We start from the raw sequence: 15,765 nt of genomic DNA, 5'->3' as shown, positions 1-15,765 counted from the left end.
AGGGGGTTGTCTTCAGGTTTTTTTTAAATCCATTAATGTAGAGTTAAGGGCAAGAAAAAGGGAAAAAAAAGTATGATGCATGTGTGTGTGTATGTCGATAAGCAAAAGCTGAGCTACCAAGTGAGATGGCACTGACAGTGATTGAAAAGTTATCATAGGATTGAGCTCAAATCACTTTTCCTTCGCAAGCAATGTGGGAGTCATCAACTGCTAGTGCATGCAAATATCTGCTGTTCAGGCCTCTTCTATAATGTGAATGGTTGCCTTTTCTCTTATCATTGTTTGATTACTTTAGTTTAGTCTTAATATGCACTGAGGAGAAACCATGGACTTCAAAAAGTAAGTTAAATAACTTATTGAATGGACCACAACACTTAAGTGACACAGATACATAACACTATTTTTCGACATAGTTACCAAGTCTTTATAAAGAACGGTCAAAGTGTTCTACCAATTCCTCAACGATAGGAACATGCTCCTTGGTCATGGAGCCTTTCAAGAACCGCATTTGTGTGCATCCTCATCATTGTAAAATCTAAAAGTGCTGCAAATCAGTTCCTCGACTGCCTGGATATTGTAGTCTGTGATAGACGTTGATGAAATCCATTCCCAATCATCATCACCCCAACACCCCCCCCCCCCCAAAAAAGTACCCCCTTGCTGTCCCAAAAAACAACTGTTATTAGTTTCCACACAGAAAATTATTTGCAGCACTTTCAGTGCTTCGGTGGTAAGCTAGTGTGGCCCCACTTCAGTGATAGATTTTTTGCCACAGCATTGATGTATGCAACCCGTGATCCAAGAATTTGTCTCCTCCTACATCGTACTAATAAGGAATGTTAACATTGCTCCCAATCTCTTTGTATTGCTGGATTCAGTCTTTGTCCACAAAATTTGTGATAAATAAGATAATCAGTCACATTTTCATAAATTGTCCACTATATCTGAGGGAAACTGACCGATAATTCTGTAATCGTGACCAGACCCTTTTATCTGAGACTGCCATCAACCTTTGTAACAAGTTAATTTACCACAACAGTTAGTCATCCACTTCTTTCTTTACCCATGATGTTAGTCCAGTCTTCCCAAAAGAACCTTCACTGTAAATGGAAACATTCCTTTTCTGAGGGGTCATCAGTAGTGAACATGATGGAAACTGCTTCATACTTCATTCCAGTTACAAGTAAATGGACAGTACAATGATCCCTAACCTTTATTGATCTCTAAAGGGCTATTACGCACAACATTGTTCAACTGCTAAGGTATCTGTAGTCATAGCCATACAGAAAAATAGCAATCTGAAATCTTGCAAATTCTCCCAATTCAAAACAAAGAAGCCAAGCACTAAAGAAAAAGTTTGCACACTCTAAGAAATTCTTACTGGGCAAATATCAACATCAAATTGAGCATACATTTCTCCAGCTGTTATATATACACTCCTGGAAATGGAAAAAAGAACACATTGACACCGGTGTGTCAGACCCACCATACTTGCTCCGGACACTGCGAGAGGGCTGTACAAGCAATGATCACACGCACGGCACAGCGGACACACCAGGAACCGCGGTGTTGGCCGTCGAATGGCGCTAGCTGCGCAGCATTTGTGCACCGCCGCCATCAGTGTCAGCCAGTTTGCCGTGGCATACGGAGCTCCATCGCAGCCTTTAACACTGGTAGCATGCCGCGACAGCATGGACGTGAACCGTATGTGCAGTTGACGGACTTTGAGCGAGAGCGTATAGTGGGCATGCGGGAGGCCGGGTGGACGTACCGCCGAATTGCTCAACACGTGGGGCTTGAGGTCTCCACAGTACATCGATGTTCTCGCCAGTGGTCGGCGGAAGGTGCACGTGCCCGTCGACCTGGGACCGGACCGCAGCGACGCACGGATGCACGCCAAGACCGTAGGATCCTACGCAGTGCCGTAGGGGACCGCACCGCCACTTCCCAGCAAATTAGGGACACTGTTGCTCCTGGGGTATCGGCGAGGACCATTCGCAACCGTCTCCATGAAGCTGGGCTACGGTCCCGCACACCGTTAGGCCGACTTCCGCTCACGCCCCAACATCGTGCAACCCGCCTCCAGTGGTGTCGCGACAGGCGTGAATGGAGGGACGAATGGAGACGTGTCGTCTTCAGCGATGAGAGTCGCTTCTGCCTTGGTGCCAATGATGGTCGTATGCGTGTTTGGCGCCGTGCAGGTGAGCGCCACAATCAGGACTGCATACGACCGAGGCACACAGGGCCAACACCCGGCATCATGGTGTGGGGGAGCGATCTCCTACACTGGCCGTACACCACTGGTGATCGTCGAGGGGACACTGAATAGTGCACGGTACATCCAAACCGTCATCGAACCCATCGTTCTACCATTCCTAGACCGGCAAGGGAACTTGCTGTTCCAACAGGACAATGCACGTCCGCATGTATCCCGTGCCACCCAACGTGCTCTAGAAGGTGTAAGTCAACTACCCTGGCCAGCAAGATCTCCGGATCTGTCCCCCATTGAGCATGTTTGGGACTGGATGAAGCGTCGTCTCACGCGGTCTGCACGTCCAGCACGAACGCTGGTCCAACTGAGGCGCCAGGTGGAAATGGCATGGCAAGCCGTTCCACAGGACTACATCCAGCATCTCTACGATCGTCTCCATGGGAGAATAGCAGCCTGCATTGCTGCGAAAGGTGGATATACACTGTACTACTGCCGACATTGTGCATGCTCTGTTGCCTGTGTCTATGTGCCTGTGGTTCTGTCAGTGTGATCATGTGATGTATCTGACCCCAGGAATGTGTCAATAAAGTTTCCCCTTCCTGGGACAATGAATTCACGGTGTTCTTATTTCAATTTCCAGGAGTGTATCTAGAAACAGAGACTAACTCAACTTTGTTACCTGCTGATAGCTTCAAGTGCACTCACTATTATTTCCACATGAAAATCACAGAATACAGGTTACATAACTTTTTATTCACAAATACCTAGAAATGTCGGTCATAATCTTTTGTGTGAGTGAGGACTGCATAATGCTACGTACAGATAGTGTCATTGTTACTCAACTGCTTGGGACTATTTACCTGCCTACAGTTTTTATAGGCTTAATTAACAGTGGAGAGAAAGTTCAGTGAAAAACAGAACAACTGGAAACTGGTATTATAGTTATATTTATATTATCTAACATGAAACAGTTAGCAACAAATTAACTGCAAACACACACTTCAAGTGAACGTGCCTAATAATGACTTACCAGTTCCGGTGCTGCTGCACACAACTCCTGTGACACAGCACCATCTTTTAGATCTTTTATAAGAATGCTCTTCTCCATGTCTGTATAACACGGCTGAAGCAGTTCAAACAGTACAATTCCCAAACTATACAAGTCACTCTGAAATAAATCACAAAATATTACAATGACATGTGATAACATTTAAAAAGCACAATTACCTGTACAATCAAACAATGGAAAACCCAGGATGGAATGCAGCAATACTGTAAAAAGGAAAGTTGCTACTCACGATATAGCGGCGATGCTGAGTTGCAAATAGGCACAATATCTGCGACTCAGCATCTCCGCTATATGGTGAGTAGCAACTTTCCTTTTCACAGTATTGTTACAAGTAACTGTACAACTTAGACATACAATACAGTGGTTATGACTAAAGAGGGTATACAACAGAAGCTTCACTGCCATGGCAAAGTAAAAGCAGTGACACTTGGCAGCATTTTACTGATATCTGAAAGCTAGCTTTGAAATGCTTTCATTATTATGAAAAATAGCTGCACACGACTCAGACTACCTTTGCCTGACTGTTTGTTTTGATCAGAAATGACCAACATTTGTTTAGATCGTAATGAATCAGATGTTGAGAAGGTTCTTCTTAAGCTTACCTTTTGATTACAAACACCTTCAAGCTGTTCAGGAGCAGCATATGTTTTTGTTCCAATTTCCATATTCCTGTGGTCACCATACAACGTTGGCTGTGATAATAATGCAACATCCTTGTGTGAATGTTGCAGAAAACATGCAAGGCCAAAGTCACCCACTTGGACTTGACTCAGCTCACTATTTACAAAAATATTGCTTGGCTAGAAAAAAATTAAAAAAAGAGAGACAATTAAGTTTGTTTTCATATACACGCAAACTTACTTACTCATTTATTTATTCATACATTATGTTCTGTTAAGCTCGTAATTAAGAAAATCCTTTAGAAATGTGTGAAGTCAAGTTACATATTAACTGATAGAAGCAAACATTGCAAGCTACTTTAGTAAGGCATACTAACAAACAATTACAACTAAATTGTAGAGCACATAAAATCTTTACTATTGTAGTAATAGTTTTCTATCAAATTTTGATATAATTTGTGAAAATATTTTTACTGTTTACCTCTCTCAAGTTTGAAGGGACTTTTTCTAGGGTTTTTGGTCCTGCACATGATGGCTTTGATATTTATTTCATGGTGCTATGTGTGGGTTTATGGACAATGTTCAACTGTCTCATGTCTTGGTTGTGTTCTCTCTTGCTCTATCTTGAGTATCAGGAACATTTTAATAAAGACTAGCTATCATTCTTATCACTCTTCATGTGAAATGTCACCTTTAATGGTCATGTTCTCAATCACTAAGACTTCCCAAAATATCTGAGAGTAACTCTTGATAGAACCTTTTCGTACAAGAAACACATAGAAAACACTGCAGAAAAGCTGAGAACATGCAATAACATCAGACAGAAACTGAGTGGTTCCTCATGGGGTGCAAGAGTTACAACAGTACGATGCTCTTTCGTAGGACTCGTCTACTCTGCTGCTGAGTAATATGTTCCATTAGGGCATAATTGTTCAAATGCGAGAAAAATTGATGTTCACCTAAACACAGCTAGCTCCATTGTGGCATAATAGTTCAAACGTGAAAAAAATGACATTCAGGTAAAAACAGCAATGAGGACAAGAACAGGCTGTATCCGATGTACCCCTCTTTACTGTTTACCAACTCTAAACAACATTAAGCCATCATATCTTCAAAGACAGAACGCCCTTCTCAAGCAATATGAAAAATTAATTACAATTCCTCCGCTCCCAATCCACTATGACATGCATGCACTTAAAATGAATTGATTAAAATAAAGGCAGTCACCTATTATACTGGCAGCATCGCTACAAGCAGTGGATTTCAACAAGAGCAAGAAGTGGTCAGAAACACGGAATAATATTGCCAATGATGAATACTAGACCCACATAAGACAAGACACAAGACCAACTGGCACTTAATTACAATGGCATGCTTAGAAAACAATTAACATGATTTGTACAAGCCACAGCATTTGTGCAGAAAGCCTCCAGAGATGGGGAAATGCTTCATTTCTCAATGTGACTGTGGCAATGAACATCAGACCATTGAAAATATTGTAACAAGGGGCAGCATATAGTCTCACCCTGGAGATCTAGGAGATTTCTGTAAAATGATACAGGCAGCCCTTCAATGGATTGAAATTTAGATATTAATTTGTAGATTTAGTCGTTTAGTTCTCTTTCTTTTTTAAAATTATGAAATTCTTGTATGTAAGTTTCAGTTCAGTTTGCATTGCCATATCCACATACTTAGGCCTTGGCAAGGTTGTACAAAATGCCATCAAGGTAATTGTTCTTGTTTAATCATGGCCTAACTAAGTTTGTGATCATGTATTGCTTTTTGTGTAGATTAACAGAAGTGAAACTGAACAATAATTAAAAGCTTATGGTCAGAAAAGTGGTTCAATTTCTGTGGTATGCCATCTTCTCAAAACATTTGAGAACATGGGAAGGAGGGAGATGGACCTATAATTAAAGATCACTTGTTTATCTTCACTTAAGAAAAGTGTTGCTACTGCATATTTCAGTCTTTGATAAAATGCACCTTGATTCACTGACTGATTAAAAACCAACTTGAGGTGGAGAGGGAAAAGAAGGAAAGTACATCATTCCAGTTTTTTAATATATAGCAAATCCCATTATACTTATATTGTACTTACAGTAATGAAATACTATCTTGCATCCTTGTAGGTCCACTGCATAATGTCTGTGACTTCAAAAGGATGTTACTTTAATTACAATACACAAGCAGAAATACCTTCCGATTATTCATTTCCCTGTAGTAATATGAGAAACTCATCTTTCTTATGTTCAGATGACAAAGTTCAAATGCGTTTCCTTTGAATCTTTGTGGTGTCCAAGGTGCAGATTACATTTTCCAGTACTTCTACTGTGTCTACAGTTCTTTGTAAGCTCTGTTTTTCAGAAACATGTACCCACAAAAGCACCCAGTGGAAACATTGGAAATCACTGGGGTTGAACACACAGTACTCCGCTGACAATGAATGCTTCCAAGAAACTAGGCCCAGGTACACTCTATGTATGTAAATATCTATAAACTTAAATATCAAACAAATATAGCAAATGATAACCAGTCACTCACTGTCTTCATTATAAAAAACTACTTTGAAAAACTGAATGGCATTTGAAGTATTTAAACTAATACAACTGGACCTGTGAAAACTGTCTCAGAATTCAAATACTGGTGGGAAAGTAAGAAAATAGCAAGCAGGCCAGATTGAGCTACAAAACATCCTCCACAGAACAGTTAAACCCTCCTATTTCACTCAACCTACTTGCTACCCATTCTACATAAAATACTTCAACCACTTATTGGAACATTTCAAATCCATCCCTACACCTCTCATACGTGCAGCCCTCCTTGTTGCCATCCATTTAATCTTGTCCTACACAAATATCGTGCATGGCCTCCCATCTATAGAACATTACCTCTTCCAATGCTCACATGAAAATTTTCCTAAAATGTTGAACAATGGAAACTCCAGGTAGGGACATCAACAATGTACAAGAAGATAGATTGCTACATATTGTAAAAAAAGACATGTTAAGTTGCAGACAGGCACAATTAAAAGATACTTACATTAAGCTTTTGGCCACAACCTTCATAAGCAAAAGAGAAACGTACACCATTCATACACACGAGCAAGCACACCTCATGCACACATGACCACCAACCCCGGGAACTTGGGTCAGAATGCCATTCAGCCATTCTAGCCTGAGCTGCAAGAGTTGGCAGTCATGTGTGCATAAGGTGTGCTTGCTTGTGTGTATGAATGGTTTTTACCATTGGCTGATGAAGACTGTGGCCGAAAGCTTTGTGTAAGCGTCTTTTAATTATGCCTGTCTGCTATTTAACATGTCTTCTTTATAGTAAGTAGCAATCTTACATTTTCGTACTGTGTAAGCGTCTTTTAATTATGCCTGTCTGCTATTTAACATGTCTTCTTTATAGTAAGTAGCAATCTTACATTTTCGTACATTCTCCCTAAAATACTGTATATATCCTTACCCTAACTGTTTCAAATTCAAGGGACAGACCTACAAACAAATCAAGGGGAACCACCATAGGAACCAGTATGACTCTGTCTCTCTGTCTTATGCCAAACTTCTCATGAGTAATTTGGAAGAAGTCTTCCTAACACACAAAAGCTCAACCCCTTATCAATGACAGTTTTTAAGTCTGGTTGCATAATGAAGTTCTCTTCATTAAAAACCATTCAATGGCCAAGATTGCACAAAATATTTTTTATTCAACACAACCAGTTTCAACAGTTTTAGCTGCCATATTCAGGTTTTAAACTTGTAAACCATGTTCATTTTATGCTACCTCATGCACAAGATGTCAAGTGGATAAAACTCAACAAATGATAGACATTTGTCATCCCTAAAATATTTAGAAACACACAGCATCTTGTCCAAAAGGCCATGTGTGTGTGTATATATATATATATATGGTTATAATAGAAGGAAACATTCCTTTGTCTTTAATATGTCTGCTTGTGTCTGTATATGTGTGGATGGATATGTGTGTGTGTGCGAGTGTATACCCGTCCCTTTTTCCCCCTAAGGTAAGTCTTTCCGCTCACGGGACTGGAATGACTCCTTACCCTCTCCCTTAAAACCCACATCCTTTCGTCTTTCCCTCTCCTTCCCTCTTTCCTGATGAGGCAACAGTTTGTTGCGAAAGCTTGAATTTTGTGTGTATGTTTGTGTTCGTTTGTGTGTCTGTCGACCTGCCAGCACTTTCATTTGGTAAGTCACATCATCTTTGTTTTTAGATATATTTTTCCTACGTGGAATGTTTCCCTCTATTATAACCATATATATATATATATATATATATATATATATATATATATATATATATATATATATATATATATATATATTTTTTTTTTTTTTTTTTTTAGAGGGAAAATATATATATATTCCTCACAAGATGCTTGTTACATGATACAAATATGGTACATGATGGCACATCTGTCAAAATATGCTGGACACATACTAAAAACTTCTCTTCCACTCTTGTAGGAGCTGAACTCCTTTTCCCAATTCAAATACGCCTTGTCTTTTTCCAAATTCCAAACAACTCTCCTTTAAGAAGTCCTTCATTTTACATCCACATTTCATACCATACACATCTGACAAATAAACAGCAATACCTTAAGTTTGATGGATGCCACCTCTTCCACATCAAAGAGTCCCTTATCTATGGCCAAGTCTTTCTGAGGCAAGTTTATTTGTTCCATCATCAAAATTCCTCAACATTTATATCAACAATCCCATGCACCTTGTTTGCAATCATATCTCCCAGATAGTCTCCTCCTCTCACCCTCCAGCAAATACAGCTCCCACTTCCAAAAAAAAAAAAAAAAAAAAAAAAACACCTTATGCCTCCTCCCTTGACACTCAGCCCTCAGATGCCTCAATAATTATTGGCACCAAGGCTACAACTTCCTCAAGTGAAGCCCACAAATGAGCTCTTCTCTTTCTAATACCCATCCTATACTACCCACAGTTGTCTTCCACCACTGTTCTAACCTCTGTAACATCAAATAATATGGCATTTCCAGACTATCCTTGCCACAAGGTGAGCACTTCGTTGCACACTGTCAAGTATATAACTATCCTGTTTCCACCAGGAGCAGGGTGGAATTTTACTCTCAGGCTAAATGGGGAAACAGAGTAATTTTTCATTAATGTATAGACAAGGAAAGCAGAAATTTTTCCATTCTTCCTGTAACATGGCCAACAAATATCAGATTTTGGGCAAACTGATGAGTGGATGGATTGATAGATTTCTTTTTGGGCACTAAACACCGACATCATTGGAACCCTTTCCGCAAGATAACATATTGAGACCAGTGTCATTCAGATTTTTAATATGGGCTATTTCTCCCAAACACATTGGTGAGAAGTTCTGGTAAACCACAGAAGTTTAATAATTTTTATCCATCATCTGATCACTGCCTAGAATCGAAAGTAAATCCTTGGAATGACAAATGTTTCGCCTCTTTTTAGCATTTACAGCACAGGAAGTTTAAATGTGCTGTACTGTGAGAGTCATTCTATCATTCTAGCTGGTCTTATTGGAGAGACAAGTCAGTGGGCAGTGTCTGACATGAGGACTATTCCATGTATCTTATGAGACTGGAAGAAAATGCACAACTGTCAGATTGTTAGCTATACTGACCACAGCTTGTCGCTTGTAAATTCGCCCTACTTCCTCCTACACTCAGATATCGCCCTCTGCATTACCTACTATGATCGAACAGCTTGCAAGCAGATATGATGATGAGCAGCAGTTTTCCTGGCAGGTTGCTTTGCTTCTCTGTTCCTTATGTCCATGTGACATATCACCTCCTCTTTTTGTCTTTGTACTGTTTGGAATATTTCATCTCCTGGGTCCATGTGCTAGACTGCCCATAAAGCAGTTAGGGAGGAAGAAAATGCAAGGAATGTCCCAATATTTTAAGACCTCATCCATCCCAGTATATTTGTAATTGCTCATATCTTAGCATATTACACCAAGAAGATGTTTAGTAGGTGGATTAAAAACTAATTACATTACAAAGGAAAATAAATGGGTACCTGTCCCATGTTGCCCTCTTTGTTGTTATCAGGTAAAATGCTGTTAAAAACTTAAAAACAATTAAGTAACACTTATCTTACTGTACCCCAACATGGAGGTTATTTGCTACATCTGTGTTTAAGAACTAATGTCTGCAACACCAAGTACCTCTAAGAATGTTTATTTCTTTGTTTGGATGGAAAATAGCTGTATTGTTCGACAGTTTTTGTAAAACTTCCACTACTTTCTATGCAGTCACAGCACCAATGCAAGGAGACTCTGGCAAATATCAAACTCAACCTATATGTCACTCTATGAGGAGATGCCGCTGTGTACCTCAGAGACTACGTTACGGGGCTTGTTTGATGGTCCATGTGGCCAGTCTAATGCCCTCTTTGTTGACTGCATCCAGTACCTTTACGCAGGAATGTCTTGATGATCCTGTACAATATGCAAGTCATGATTGAATGAAGGTTCAAAATGTGACAATACTGATTCAATCCGCACCCGTTCTTACTATTGGGGTACTTTAGGATACCGAAGGCCTTCACACAGCTATATTTCAAATTGTCAAAGCAAGGCAGCCATGAGAATTTTGTGTTAGAGACAAGTGCCAAGAACTTCACAGAAGTTTTATAATTGAGACTGGTGCACTTCATCTGAAGTATAGTTACAACATACACAAACAGTTTATCTCATGAAAATTTAAAATCAGGTATATCAGCCCAGGTTTCCAACCTCTTACGTATCAACTGGGACTAGTGAGCAGTGGTTTTGGGGCTCTGGGCAGAAACCAATAGTAAATTTGTCCACAAATAATTAGTACTGCACTGGCCTTCCTCCTGTAAAGGAAATACAGGAAAGTACAACATTGACAATACTACCATAGGAGACATAAATCTGTTGAGGGAATTAGTTGGAATGCATGTCACTATCTAAATAACAAAACCACTGTTCAGGGAGGAAGAACAGCAGTAATATGAGGAGGTGATAATAAAACACAATCTGAGTAACAGATGATACTTTGTCACCATATCAAAGAAGATATTAATAAAGTATTGTCTGTGCAGGGAAGACTCTTATCACTCTTAGCTGGATGAAAATGTTGGTGCATGTGGCAGTACTCCTGAAACCAAGACAGAAAACAGTACATTAATTCTATGGTTTCAGTGGTACTCAATAGGCATAAGTTAATCATCTGTTCAATGACCACTCCTGTACATCTAGTGAGTGCTGAGGAACTCAGTACTTTCCTGATTTTAGAAGTAGTGTCATAATTGCTTCCCACCGTAAATATGCGTGGCAACATAGGATTTCTTTTGCCAGATAGCACAGATTACAGTGTCCATGTGCAGAGAGGTCAGCTGTACAGCTGTGAGTTGTTGGGTGAGAAGTGCTACTCTTCATGTATTCCCAATAATGACAGAAATTGGGATTTACATTATGAATGGATGTCGCTACGTTCCTATATTTTGTTTGTGCAGAACACCACTGTTCAGTATGTTAGATTTTGGACGAGAATTTTATTTCTTAATATCCTCCTAATTGAATCCCATTCATTTGTTCATCTTGTGGAATTGTTTGTGAGTATTAGGAATTCTGTCTACAATCTCCTTTAAGACTTGTCTGGCTTCAGCCCTAGTGATGTAAAAGCTTGCGAGGTTCCCTACATTTCATCTATTTCTGAACATACTCAGGACTGCTTGCATGTTCCTGATGGTGAAGTTACATTTCTAAATCCATCAGCACATAGTTTCTTCTGGATGGCTAAAAGAAACTAGTATTGAGGCATCAGTAACACACACTGTATATGTGATTAATATCAGCTCCCCCCCCCCCCCCCCCTCCATGAACCATGGACCTTGCCTTTGGTGGGAAGGCTTGCATGCCTCACCCATACAGATAGCCGTACTGTAGGTGCAACCACAATGGACAAGTATCTGTTGAGAGCCCAGACAAATGTGTGGTTCCTGAAGAGGGCAGCAGCCTTTTCAGTAGTAGCAGGAGCAACAGTCTGGATGATTGACTGATCTGGCCTTGTAACATTAACCAAAACTGTCTTGCTGTGCTGATACTGCGAATGGCTGAAAGCAAGGGGAAACTACAGCCACAATTTTTCCCAAGGGCATGCACCTTTACTGTAAGGTTAAAGGATGATGGCGTCCTCTTGGGTAAAATAGTCCCCCACTCAGATCTCCAGGCGGGGTCTACTCAGGGGGACTTCATTATCAGGAGAAACAAAACTGGTGTTCTACGCATCAGGGCGTGGAATGTCAGAGCCCATAATCGGGCAGGTGGGCTAGAAAATTTAAAAGGGAAACAGATAGGTTAAAAGTTAGATATAGTGGGAATTAGTGAAGTAAGGTGGCAGGAGGAACAAGACTTCTGGTCAGATGAATACAGGGTTATAAATACAAAATCAAATAGGAGTAATGCAGGAGTAGGTTTAATAACGAATAAAAAAAATAGGAGCATAGGTGAGCTACTACGAACAGCGTAGTGAATGCATTATTGTAGCCAAGATAGACACAAAGTCCACACCTACCACAGTAGTACAAGTTTATATGCCAACTAGCTCTGCAGATGACGAAGAGATTGAAGAAATGTATGATGAGATAAAAGAAATTATTCAGATACTGAAGGGAGACGAAAACTGAATAGTCATGGGGGACTGGAATTTGACAGTAGGAAAAGGAAGAGAAGGAAAAGTAGTGTGTGAATATGGAATGGGGGTAAGGAATGAAAGAGGAAGCCATCTGCCAGAATTATGCACAGAGCTTAACTTAATCATAGCTAACACTTGGTTTAAGAATCACAAAAGAAGGTTGTATACATGAAAGAGGCCTGGAAACACTGGAAGGTTTCAGATCGATTATGTAATGGTAAGATAGAGAGTTAGGAACCAGGTTTTAAATTGTAAGACATTTCCACGGGCATTTGTGGACTCTGACCACAATCTATTGGTTATGAACTGTAGATTAAAACTAAAGAAACTGCAAAAAGGTGGGAATTTAAGGAGATAGGATCGGGATAAACTGAAAGAACCAGAGGTTGTACAGTTTCAGGGAGAGCATAAGGGAACAATTGACAGGAATGGGGGAAAGAAATACAGTAGCAGAAGAATGGGTAGCTTTGAGAGATGAAGTAGTGAAGGCAGCAGAGGATCTAGTAGGTAAAAAGACTAGGGCTAGTAGAAATCCTTGGGTAACAGAAGAAATATTGAATTTAATTGATGAAAGGAGAAAATATAAAAATACAGTAAATGAAGCAATCAAAAAGGAATACAAACGTCTCAAAAATGAGATCGACAGGAAGTGCAAAATGGCTAAGCAGGGACGGCTAGAGGACAAATGTAAGGATGTAGAGGCTTATCTCACTAGGGGTAAGATAGATAATGCCTACAGGAAAATTAAAGAAACCTTTGGAGAAAAGAGAGCCACTTGTATGAATATCAAGAGCTCAGATGGAAACCCAGTTCTAAGCAAAGAAGGGAAAGGTGGAAGGAGTATATAGAGGGTCTATACAATGGCGATGTTCTTGAGGACAATATAATAGAAATGGAAGGGAATGTAGATGAAGGTGAAATAAGAAATACGATACTGCGTGAAGAGTTAGACAGAGCACTGAAAGACCAGAGTCGAAACAAGGCCCCAGGAGTAGACAACATTCGATTAGAACTACTGATAGCCTTGGGAGAGCCAGCCCTGACAAAACTCTACCATCTGGTGAGCAAGTTGTATGAGACATGCGAAATACCCTCGGACTTCAAGAAGAATATAATAATTCCAATCACAAAAAAGCAGGTGTTGACAGATGTGAAAATTACCAAACTACCACTTTGGTAAGTCACAGCTGCAAAATACTAAGAAGAATTCTTTACAAAAGAATGGAGAAACTGGTGGAAGCCTACTTGGGGAAGATCTGTTTGGATTCCTATAGAAATGTGAGCCAATACTGACCCTATGACTTATCTTAGAAGACAGATTAAGGAAAGGCAAACCTACATTTCTAGCATTTGTAGACTTAGTTAATGCTTTTGACAATGTTGACTGGAATACTTTCTTTCAAATTATGAAGGTGACAGGGGTCAAATACAGGGAGTGAAAGGCTATTTACACTTTATACAGAAACCAGATGGCAGTTATAAAAGTCTAGGGGCATGAAAGGGAAGCAGTGGTTGGGAATGGGGTGAGACAGGGTTGTAGCTTATCCCCGATGTTATTCTATCTTTATATTGAGCAAGCGGTAAAGGAAATGAAAGAAAAATTTGGAGTAGGAATTAAAATACAGGGAGAAGAAATAACCTTGGGGTTTGCTGATGACTTTTTAATTCTGTCAGAGACAGCACAGAATTTGGAATAGCAGTTAAATGGAATAGACAGTATCTTGAAAGGAGTATATAAGATGAACATCAACAAAAGCAAAATGATGATAATGGAATGAAGCTGAATTACATCAAGTGATGCTGAGGGAATTAGATTGGGAAGTGAGACATTTAAAGTAGTAAATTAGTTTTGCTATTTGGGAAGCAAAATAATTGATGACTGTCGAAGTTAACATAGAGTATAGATTTAAGTGTCAGGAAGTCTTTTCTGAAAGTATTTGTATGGAGTGTAGCCATGTATGGAAGTGAAACATGGATGATACATAGTTTAGATAAAAAGAGGGGGGTTGATTTGGGGGGAAGAGACCAAAAAGTGAGGTCATCGGATTACGGAAGGATGGGGAAGAAAGTCGGCCATGTTCTGTCAAAGTAACCATCCCGGCATTTGCCTGAAGCGATTTATGGAAATCACAGAAAACCTAAATCAAGATGGCCAGACATGGGACTGAACTGTTGTCTTCCCGAATAGAGACAAGACGAGAATAGAAGCTTTTGAAATGTGGTGCTACAGAAGAATGCTGAAGATTAGATGGGTAGAACACGTAACTAATGAGGAGGTGCTGAATAGAATTGTGGAGAAGAGGAGTTTGTGGCACAACTTGACTAGAAGAAGAGATCAGTTGTTAGGACATGCTCTGAGGCATCAGGGGATCACCAATTTAGTACTGGAGGGCAGTGTGGAGGGTAAAAATTGTAGAGGGAGCCCAAGAGATGAATACACTAAGCAGATTCAGAAGGATGTATGGTATAGCAGTTACTTGGAGATGAAGGAGGTTGCACAGGATACAGTAGCATGGAGAGCTGCATCAAACCAGTCTCTGAACTGACGACCACAACAACAACAATCAGCTTTAGAATAGCAGAGCAGAGAGTGCTTCACATCACTAGTATTTAGCATGCCCATTTCTTTTGGCAGTAACAACATCTCAGTCAATCAACCACTGTGGCAAATGGTGGAAAAGCTCCATAGCACACTGTATGCATGTATGTATTCAGTAAAGAAAATGGACAAGGGAGATGTACAATCAGTTCAAGTAATGTCAGGCGGCAGCAGCAACCAACCAAGAGAGAAGCAGCAACAGGGAAGTAGCCAATTTTGTGACTTTTATGAGTTCCTAACCAGCACCGAATTGTGTAATTTCATCTGTGTGCTTTGATAGTTTAGTTCTTGAGTTTCTGCATGTTAAAGTTCCTAATCAGTGATGAATTATTTAGTTTCACCTGATTGCTTCAGTGGTTCGGTTTTTGAATCTCTGTGTATTTATCCAATTTATTAGACAGAGCTCTTGCATTTTCGTTGGGGTCTAGACTAGAGTTCCACAGCATGTATTGATAGTCCGTTTGTCTGAGTAGTGTAACTTTCCACAGTCTTTAGTACAGATATGGACTGCGACTATTGTGTGCAGATGTGAGACGAGTTGGTGACACTTCGCTCTTAGCTCCAGGC

General features: G+C 40.0%; 1 protein-coding gene across 1 annotated transcript in view; it reads right to left on the bottom strand.

The window, feature by feature from the left end:
• Positions 1–15,765, bottom strand: part of LOC126088540 (eukaryotic translation initiation factor 2-alpha kinase 1-like) — a 161,852-nt gene that overhangs the window by 23,770 nt on the left and 122,317 nt on the right. Inside the window, exons 9-10 of the mRNA XM_049906719.1 lie at positions 3,884–4,081; positions 3,243–3,380 (exon numbers count right to left, since the gene is read on the bottom strand). Coding sequence (XP_049762676.1) covers positions 3,243–3,380; positions 3,884–4,081 — 336 coding nt within the window. The remainder of the gene's footprint in view (positions 1–3,242; positions 3,381–3,883; positions 4,082–15,765) is intronic.

This window comes from Schistocerca cancellata, chromosome 6 (genome assembly GCF_023864275.1).
Source record: "Schistocerca cancellata isolate TAMUIC-IGC-003103 chromosome 6, iqSchCanc2.1, whole genome shotgun sequence".
Classification (NCBI taxonomy): Eukaryota; Metazoa; Arthropoda; class Insecta; order Orthoptera; family Acrididae; genus Schistocerca; species Schistocerca cancellata.
This window is presented reverse-complemented; position numbering and strand designations above follow the sequence as displayed.